This window comes from Belonocnema kinseyi, chromosome 2, assembly GCF_010883055.1.
Source record: "Belonocnema kinseyi isolate 2016_QV_RU_SX_M_011 chromosome 2, B_treatae_v1, whole genome shotgun sequence".
In the NCBI taxonomy this organism is placed as follows: Eukaryota; Metazoa; Arthropoda; class Insecta; order Hymenoptera; family Cynipidae; genus Belonocnema; species Belonocnema kinseyi.
This window is the reverse complement of record NC_046658.1, coordinates 109805774-109815907: the sequence shown is the minus strand read 5'-3', so window position 1 is coordinate 109815907 and position 10134 is coordinate 109805774. Positions and strand designations below refer to the sequence as shown.

At 24.9% G+C, this 10134-nt stretch overlaps 1 protein-coding gene across 1 annotated transcript; it reads right to left on the bottom strand.

Moving 5' to 3' along the window:
• Positions 1-350: 350 nt before the first annotated feature.
• LOC117167519 lies at positions 351-8176 on the bottom strand. Its single transcript, XM_033352521.1, has 3 exons — positions 7703-8176; positions 4963-5314; positions 351-1848 (listed from the first exon to the last, which is right to left on the bottom strand). Exons 1-3 carry the CDS (start codon positions 7985-7987, stop codon positions 548-550), a joined length of 1938 nt encoding a protein of 645 aa, XP_033208412.1. The 5' UTR covers positions 7988-8176; the 3' UTR covers positions 351-547.
• Between the last annotated feature and the right edge of the window lie 1958 nt (positions 8177-10134).

Sequence of the window (10134 nt, the reverse complement as noted above, 5' to 3'; positions counted from 1 at the left end):
TATAATAAACTCGCAAAACCGTATACAGATTTCAAATCGATTGTTAAAAAAAAATTGACATACCCGAAAAAACCTGGAATCTTCAGGAAAATTTTTTTCAGGATTTAATTTGAAAAGAGATTTTGATTTAAAAAAAAAACTATCAAATTTAGAAAGGCATTTCAAAATAGGGATTGTAAATTATTGACAAGTTTTCCAGGAATGTTTGGAGGATCTCAACAGACTTCAGGGTTTTAATGGATTTAAACAAATTTGTAAATTATTTTAAAAGTTTTTAAAAGATTTCACGCAATTTAATATGAAACATATATTGTATACCAGATTTCAAAAGTATTTAACCGCTTGTTTTAATATTTTAAAAATTGCATCAAGCTATTTTGCTACTATTTTTTTAATTTTATGCTACTGTTGAAACTATTTTGAATTTCTCAAATGATTCCGAGGCCAGTATTTTGAATCTTCAGAAATTGGAATTTTTCATTAAGTTTTATATCCTTTTACAAATTTAGAAAACTAACCCATTATAATCTATTTAATTTTTATGTGCCTAATTGTTTATTTTCTTTAGAGGCTTTTGATTACTCCTAACATTTTTAGATAATTTATTGACATTATTTCCGTCTCTAGTATTTTTCCACAAATAATTAACGCTCGTCCTGCGAGATTTCGATGAATTTTTCATAGTCAGTTTTTGTTCTTCTGTGCCAATTGATACTGGAATCGCAAATAATTGAGTACTCGAAGCTTTTGTGGTTGAATCTTGGTACGGAAATAGAATTACGTCGGGTTCCTTTTTCAATTTTGTAGATTTCTCCAAATTATTCAAGTTTTCTTTCTTTAAATTCTGGCCGGGTCTTAAAGGCTCTATTATCCCAAAACCTGTCGCTTTATTTATAGAGCCTCTATAATTCTCAATGATCTTTCCTTGTCCATAACAGTTCCTTCGATTTTTGGAGTTGTATATCGATAATTCCACTTCTGTCATTGTTAAACCTTTATCTCTCAATCTCTCAAACATCTTTTTATTCGCGATGAATCGGGATTTTAAAAAGTCACTCACTACCTTATCACTTGTTAAGAGTTTGCTTTTAGATTTCTTTTCCGAAGGTTTTGCCTCCAATTCGACGAAATACGGAATTGTAGAATCGTTAGAGTTCCCAAATTTTACTTCCGAGTTGATATTATAATTTTTATTGTTAATTTGTTCTCTAACTCTTTGAACTTCTTTTACAATATTCTTTATATTTCTCACACTTTGATCCTGGAATGCAGTATTTTTTACCGTAAGTAATGATTTATTCGAAGGAATGCTCAAAACATTTTGTTCTGTTTTTTTATCATGATCCTTTGACGTGCTCTTTAATTTATTGGGAATGCTATTGTTTATTATTGGAACGTTTTTTATTCCCCTGTTTAAGTCTTCAAATTTGTAAGGCCACTTAGAAAAAATATTTCCTTCTTTGTCCGAATTGTTTAGAAAAGGGCATTTGAGCATTTGAAGATACTTGCTTTTCTCGAGATTTGGAAAAGTTAACGTTGCTTTTTGAGATGGTACATTTGTTTCGTTTAAAATGTCTGGATTATCGTTTCTCGACTCATTCTGTGATTTATTTTCTTTGGTCGTACTCTTTTTGGTTTTTCCTTTTGGTTCCACTTCGTTATCAGACTTTGAATTGGGCTTCACGGCAACGATTTTATCCTCATCAAGCATATGCGAGCAGCTAATTAATTTGTTTTCTGTACGTTTTGATATATTGTACAAACCAACTGGTGGAGGCTCTGGAATTATTCGAATTGAAGCTTTACTTTCATTCGCTATATATTCTAGATCACATGGTTGGAGAGGTCCTGCAAAAAATATTAAAAATTTCATAAATTAAACTCGTAAATTATAAATTAAAATTAGGGTTTAAATTAAATTAACGACAGGGGTTACAGCCTTTTCCAGTAAGAATTAGAATATTTTAAATACAGCCTTTTAAAATTGAAAATTTTCCAAGTTAGGAATTGCATTTTTGTAAAATTGTAAATTCTCAAATTGAAATATTGAAATTTTATGATTTTCAGTTGTAATCGTAATTTTAACTAATTTAAAATTATACGAATGGATATAATATATTATACAAAATTGAAAAAATAATTTTAAATAATTTAATTTTATGATTTTACGATTTACAACTGATCTTCATTTCGATTATCGATGGAAAACAAATTTAATAAGTTCTAGAATTTAATCAATTTTCAAAAACTGCCAAAAAGTAACTTCACTAGTTCGACAAATTTAAGCGCAGTTCTTATGATATGTTAAATATTTTTATTTAAATATACAATCAATATAATATTTAATTGATGTCAAGATTGATCAAAATTTTAACAATCTTCTTTCTTTTATTTGTCTTCAAAAGAAAAAAAACCTAAGTTTTTCTTTAAGGCCAAAATAAATTTTAAAAATGTTTTTTTTTGTAATCTAAAAATTAAAACAATTTTTTAACTGTTTCATTCCTCAGGGTTTAATTTGGAAATGTTAATAATTAAGTTTTTTAGTTATACTTCGAACATTAAACAATTTTTTAAGTAGATACTGTTTTTAGTGCTTAGATAATTTCAAATTAATAGCGTTTGAAATTAAACAATTTTGTTTTTGTAATATTAGTCAATTTCTAGACGTTTTAAATTCAACAATTTTTAAATTAATAAATATCGTAAAAAATATTGGCATATATTAAAATATTAAAATTACGAAAATAACTTCTTTTTTTGCAAATACCATATCCAATTTAAAGAAATAAATTCTTTAATGGAAGGAATAATTAGAAACTGATTTATCATTATTAAAAACAGGGTTGTAATTTGTTGAAAATTCGTCTTTTTTGTGGATAAATTAATCTTCTAGGTTTAAAATTGATATTTTTGGTTTAAATTTCATTTCTTTTGTTGAAAATTAGTTCTTTTTTAATAGCAAATTAATTTTTTTTCAATGAAAATTTAAATTTCATTTTTGATTGCATTTCTTTATATAAAAATTAAATCTTCTTAGTTGAAAATTATTCTGTTTGGTTGAAAAATCATTTGTTTAACTAATAAATGAACTATTGTAAAATGATTTGATGAAACAAATCAATCCTTTCTTCGACCGTTGATATTTATTGATTTCAAATCGTAGATATTTACGATTGGACCGTAAGACATAAATAATTTGAAATCAATAAATGAACTATTTCATGTTATTTAAAAATTAATCTTCTTGGGTAAACATTTCACTATTTTGTTGAAAATTCGTCTTCTTTTTGTTGTTAAAAATTTATTTTTTGGTTGAAAGTTTATTTTTTTACTAAACTTTCAACTATTCTATTTTTAAGTTGAAAATGCATGTTTTGGTTAAATTTTTAATCATTTTGTTGAAGATGAGTTTTTTTTATTTAACTTTTTTTTTAATTAAAATTTTTTATAGTATTATCAACTAATGCATTTTTCTTTGAGAATTCATTTTCTTTGGTTTTAAAATTTAACTTCTTCGTTAAAAGTGGAATTATTTTGTGAAAAATTTTGCTTGTTTTGTTGATTTATCATTTTAGTTAAAACGCCTTTTTCCTTTGTTCAAAATTCAACTATTTTTTTTTTTAGTTGAAAATTATTTTTTTTTTTTTTAATAATATTTTTAACTGAAAATTTAATTATTCCATGAATAGTTCAAAATTTATCTTTTGTGGTTGAAACTTCAACTGGTTTTTTGAAAATTCTTGTATATTTTGTTGAATAATCGTCCTTTCTGATAGAAAATACCTTTTTGGTTGAAAATTCATTTCTTGTACTGAAAATAATTTTTGTTTTGTAAAAAAATAATCTTTTGGATTGCAAATGGAACTATTTGTTTAAAAATCCTTTTTTTCTTGGTTAAAGATTCATCATTTTAGTTAAAAATGCACTTCTTTAACTTTATACAACTTTTCGATTTTTCGTGCAAATTTTATTTTTTTAAATCAAAATTTAATGTTGGTTGAAAATTCATCTTTTCGGTTTAAAATTTAACTATTTTGTTGAAAATGTATTTTATTTTTTTGGAAATAATTTTTTGAATGAAAACTTAACTGTTCTAATTTTTTAATTAAAAAGTAATTTCTTTGGTTGAAAATTTGTCGAAAATTCAATTTTTTGTTGCTGAAACATTGTTTTTCTAATTGAATTATGAATTATTCTATTTTTGGTTGAAATTTTATCTTTTTCAGTTAAACATTCATGTATTTTGTTGAAAACTTGTCTATTGGCAGAAAATTCATCGTTTGGATTAAAAACTCAACTGTTTTGTAGGAAATTCGTCTTTTGTCTTAAAAATGCAACATTTTGGATGAGAATTTTTTTTTATTTTACGAAATATTTAACTCATATATTGAATGCCCCGCGTTTTGGTTTTAAAATTAGTCTGTTCTAGTTGTGTATTCAACCCATTCGTTGTAAATTCGAATTTTTTGGTTTTTGGTTTTTTTTACTGTACAAAAAAATGGTGGGAATATCTACTGTTACACTTTTTGTTGAGAATTAATTTTTTTAACTCGACAATTGATCATTTTAGTTTAAAATGTAACTATTTTATTGAGCATTTCTTTTTATTTGTCGTAAATTATTTATTTTAGCTGAAAATTTAATTCTTCTATTTTCGGTTCAAAATTTATCTTTTTGAGTTCAAAACTTTACTACTCAGGTAAAAAAAACTAAATGTGTTGAAAATACGTGCATATTTAGACAGAACATTTTTTTTTTTGTATTAAAATTATTGATCTCACAGGTGTAAGTTTTTTTTATGCCTAAAAAAAACATTTTAAACGGTCGAGCGAAATGAAAAATTCGTCAGGGAAATTTGGTCAATTAATTAGAAATTTTGAAGCAACCCCGAAAAATGCCACCATTTCCACTTTTTTTTATCTCCTTTTGCGCTGTTATTCCTATGGTCAGTATTCAAATTACCCGTGTAGGCTTCCTCAGTTTGAGAACTTCTATCAACGAAATGAATTCCCCATTTCAACATGTACATGTCGAAAAATGCTTGACATAATTCAACTGGGGTTTCATCATCTTTGTAATGTCGATCTTGCAGATAAATTCGCCGGAGACGGCAATTTGGGTATATAATTATTCGCTGCAAAACTTCGTATTCAGTTCCAAAAATATCTTGACAAAAGGTTTGGAAATTAATCTCTAAATGATTCCAATCTTTTTCTAATTTTAGTGGTAATTGGGCCGCAGACACAGTTACTCTTGGTTTACTTTCGTTGGTTGTGAAAGTAAATTTTCTTCGGTACCTTTTCTTATCGAGTATCTACATTAAAATTAACTCGAAACAATATATACTTTATATATTGGTTATTAGATTAAAATATGTACGTAAAACTGTTTGAAAAATCTATTTTTTTTTAGTTTAGGTCAAGAATTGGTCAGTTTTTTCCAAATAGTCCAATATACAATTTAGAATCAAACCGTTTGTTTAATTTTGAATATTTATGGTTTAAAATCCTAAAATTTCAGACATCTTTTTGAAATAGGTCTATCTGGAAGATTTTCAATTGAGGATCCTTCAAATTCTAATGTCTATAAATGAAAATTATGTAGTTTTGAACGTCTTTTTTTAGTAGTTTTTATAAGCTATACTTAAGCAGTTTTTTCAAACAATTTATAAATAAAAATTCTTAAATTTGGATGGTTTTGAAGGTCAAAAGTCAAGTTTTCAATTCAAAATCATCCAAATTGAAGAGATTTCACATGAAAATCATCAATATTACATCATTTTTCATTCTTAATTGTCAAAATTGAAAGCTCTTTAATTTTAATTATTTACAAATCAAAGTTATACAGTTTTAATGTGTTGCGATTGAAAACTGTTTAATTTTAAAAAATTATAAATAAAAATTCGTAAATTTTGGAAATCAAAAGTCAAGTTGCCAATTCTAACTTTTCCAAAATGACAAAATTTCTAATGTACAGCATCAAAATTACAGAATTTTTAATTGTTAATCTTAAAATCAATTTGATAGATGTAAAATTCAAAGTTTTACAGAGTTAACTTTTTAATTTTGAAGATATGTATTTAAAAGGAACGTGATTTCAAACATTTTTTGAATGGTTCAATTTTGAGTATTTAAAATTGAAATTTCTTTAATTATTATGATTTGCAATTTAAAGTGCTTCAATTTTTAAGGCTGGCGAATGAAAACTGTCAAATTCTAAAGAATTGTAAATAAAAATTCTTAAGTTAAGATGATTTTCATGATTTTAGAATTCAAAGTAAAGTTTCCAATTTTCAATATTTTAACTTAAAGACATCTCTCACGTAAAGCATGAAAATTACACAATTTTTAATTATTAATTATAAAACTTGTATAATTTTTTATTATAAATTGTCAAGATTAAAAATTCTTCAATTTTATAGATTTGCAATTATAAATGGAAATTCATAAATTTTTATGATTTTAGAAATCAAATGTCAAGTTTTTAATTTTTAGTCTTTTAAGTTGAAGAAATTTTGAATGTAATTCTTCAAAATTACAGATATTTTTAACTGTAAATTATCAAAATTAAAAACTCTTAAATTTCAAAGATATGTATTTAAAAGACATGTAATTTTTAAACAATTTTTTTTAATAGATCAATTTTGATGATTTAAAAAGGAAAATTCTTCAATCTTCATTATATACATTGTAAAGATCTTCAATTTTAAAGGCTTACAATTGAAAGCTCTGAAATTTTAAAATGTATAAATAAAAATTCCTAAATTTGAATGATTTCAGAAATTGAAAGTCAAGTTTCCGATTCTAAATCTTCCAAATAAAAGAAATTTCGAATGTAAAGCATCAAAATTAAAGAATTTTTAATTGTGAAACATGAAACTTGCATTATTCAAAATTGTAAATTATCAAAATTAAAAACTGTTCAATTTTAAAGATATGTATTTAAAGGGCATGTAATTCAGAAGATCTTTTTAAATATGTCAGTTTTAAATCGTTAAAATTGAAAATTCTTCACTTGTCAGATTTATAATTAAAAATTCCTAAATTTTCATGATAATAGAAATTAAAAATCAATTTTTCAATTGTAAATCTTCCAAATTGAAGAAATTTCTAATTTAAAGCATACAAATTACAAAATTTTAACTTGTAAATCATAAAACTTGCATTATTTTAAGTTGTGATATAGCAAAATTAAAGACTCTTCAATTTTAAAGATTTGTATTTAAAAGGCAGGTAACTTAGATTTTTTGGAATAGTTTAATTTTAAAGTTTTAAGATTCTTCAAATTTGATGATTTAAAATGTAAAATTTTGAATTTGAAAAATCTACAAAAAAATCTTAAATTTCAATGATTATGATTATTTTAGAAATTAAAAGTCAAGTTTCAAATTCTAAATCTTCCAAATTGAATAAATTTCGCATGTAAAGCATCAAAATTACAGAATTTTCAATTGTAAATAGTAAAACGTACATAATTTTTTATTGTAAATTGTCAAAATGAAAAACTCTTTAAATTTAAAGATTTGTATTTAAAAGGCATGTAATTTAGTAGTATTGTTCAATTTTGAAGATTTAATTTTTTTCAAATAATCCACCAAAGGTATATTTACACACTTTACCCATTTCTATATTGTTTACGTAAAAAATATATAGGTATATATTATCAAATATTAGATATGTAGGATTTCGTGATAGGAAAATACCTGAAATTCGAATTTGAGCTTCGAATCCAAATTTTTTATTATTAAAACCAGAATAGGTAACTTAATATTCAAAACTTGCATAGAATCTGCAGGGCAAGCGATATTTGTGCAAACAGGAACATCATGAGGACCAGTTATTTCTATAACTTTGTCGCCGTTTAAAATCCCATCTATCTCTCGACGAACTTTCCCATCTGGCGAAATGTGCTTTGACCATAGGGACAGTGGTTTTTCTCCAATGCTGTATAAAAGGGATATAAAACCGCAATGCTGAATTTTCGACATTTTCACGGAAATTATAGATTTTCACTATGGTTCATCTACGAAGAATTTATTAGTATCTGAAGAACAATTTTGTTATTGGGCTAAGTCATTTTTTATGTGGAGAAGTTTTAGTATCTTTACATCAGTCTCAGAAAAATTAAATTATAACTCGTGATGATTTTTAGATGTTGTCTAATTGTAGGTTATTCATGTTTATATTTTTTTAGGGACTGTTGTGGAGTGGAAAACAGTTGATATCTGTTAATCGATTTTTGAAACTTACTAAACTAGGAAAAAAATTATTTTTATAATTATTGTTGATAAAAGTCAAAGTTAAATTAAAAATAATCATTTTGGAATATAACTAAATGGAACATAATCCACTTGAAACTTTTTTTTCTGTGACAACTTAATATTGAATTATGGAAACAAACTCAAGATAATATAAATAATAATAAACAATTTTTACAATTTTTAGTATGAAAGCATTTTTAAAATAAATTTGACCGAAAAAAGGCAATTTAAAAAAAGAATAATATTAAATTCTCCGAAAAGAAAATACACTCATATTTTATGAATATTAATCTCATTGACATTAATCTTTTTAGTTATCAAAATCTTATGTCTAAACTGCGTTCATTACAATTTCAATGAAATAATTTTTTCGTTAATAATTAAGTTTATGTATTTAAACTTATATAATATCTTTTAAAATTAATAGCAAGACGTCATTTCTAAGTAATTGACAGATTTTTCTAATAAGAAAACGGAGTTTTATTTTATACAATAATTCTACAGCAAAAATGGTTTTAAAATTTGTTAATGACTATAATTCTCGATCGTTACATAAATATCCCGTAGAAGTTTCCAAAATTAGTTATTTCATTTGATTATGTCGAGAAAAAGAAATTTTGTCGGAAAATAGCCAAATAGTATATTTGTTAATTTATTTCATTTAATTATTTGTTTATAAGAAAGGACCCCGCACCAAATGTACAGTAGAATGGCCACCGGTGAAAAATTCTGAAAATTTTTTTTTTTTGTATTTTCGAACCTGCAAAGCAATAATTCGAAGGAAAAAAGTAAGAAAAATAGACAGTTTTTTTACAAACAATTGTCAAAGTTTCAATTTTTACATGTATTTTAATAGAAAAATGCTGATTTTCGTGAAAAGTTTTTTTTCTCCTAAACTAATAGTTGGATTTGATTCAAACTTGCACATTTTTACTATCATTCCTATCAAAACAAAAGGTTCATATCCAAGATCTAGAAAGATAAACGGTTTATGGGGTATACACCATGATATAAGGGTGTTTTCATACCTCAAACACCCAAGTATGGAAATTGTCATTTCTTAGTAACTAAAGTCACTAGGTATTTTTTATTCAATTACTAGGATATAAAATAACTTTCAGATAAGTGGAGGAAGTGTGCATGTCAAGGGGTTGTTTAATCATCCCTTATTTAGAGAAGCAGAGAAATTAACTTTTCGTAAGGAATAAATCACCAAAGATCAGGCTTATAAGATCACATTAAAACATATGCAGGTAGCTTTATTTATCAGGATTTGCAGTAGAATTTATTTTCAGGGTCATTTAATCATCCCCTAATTATTGAACCAAGGAAGTCGGTATTTAAACGGGATAAAGTACCAGAGATTTTTTATTATAACATTGATGAACAGAATCACTTTAAAATATATACAGGTAGCATTTTTTATTAGGATTTGCATTAGAATTTATTTACATGTTCATTTAATCATCCCCTGATTATTAAATCAAGGAAATCGATATTTTAAACGGGTTAAAGTACCAAAGATTTTTTATTGTAACATTGATGAACAGAATCACCTTAAAATATATACAGGTAGGGTGTTTTTAGCAGAATTTGCATAAGAATTTATTTTCAGGGTCGCCTAATCACTCCCTATTTCTAAAAACCCAAGGAAATCGATAATTTAAACGGTATAAAGTACCAGAGATTTTTTATAATAACATTGATGAACAAAATCGCTTTAAAATATGTACAGGTAGCGTTTTTTTAGCAGGATTTGCATTAGAATTTATTTTTAGGGTCATTTAATCATACCCTAATTGTTGAACCAAGGAAATCGACATTTTAAACGAGATTATAAAAATTAAAAATTAAAAATATTATAAAAAATCTCT

What these genes read in the sequence shown, in the direction of transcription:
- LOC117167519 (XM_033352521.1), bottom strand. Translation starts at nt 7,987, where the DNA reads ATGTCGAAAATTCAGCATTGCGGTTTTATATCCCTTTTATACAGCATT. An exon ending in AGCTCAAATTCGAATTTCAG is followed by an intron (nt 5,315 to 7,702) that starts GTATTTTCCTAT and finishes ATTTTAATGTAG; the next exon opens with ATACTCGATAAGAAAAGGTA. An exon ending in AACTGAGGAAGCCTACACGG is followed by an intron (nt 1,849 to 4,962) that starts GTAATTTGAATA and finishes TATTTTTTGCAG; the next exon opens with GACCTCTCCAACCATGTGAT.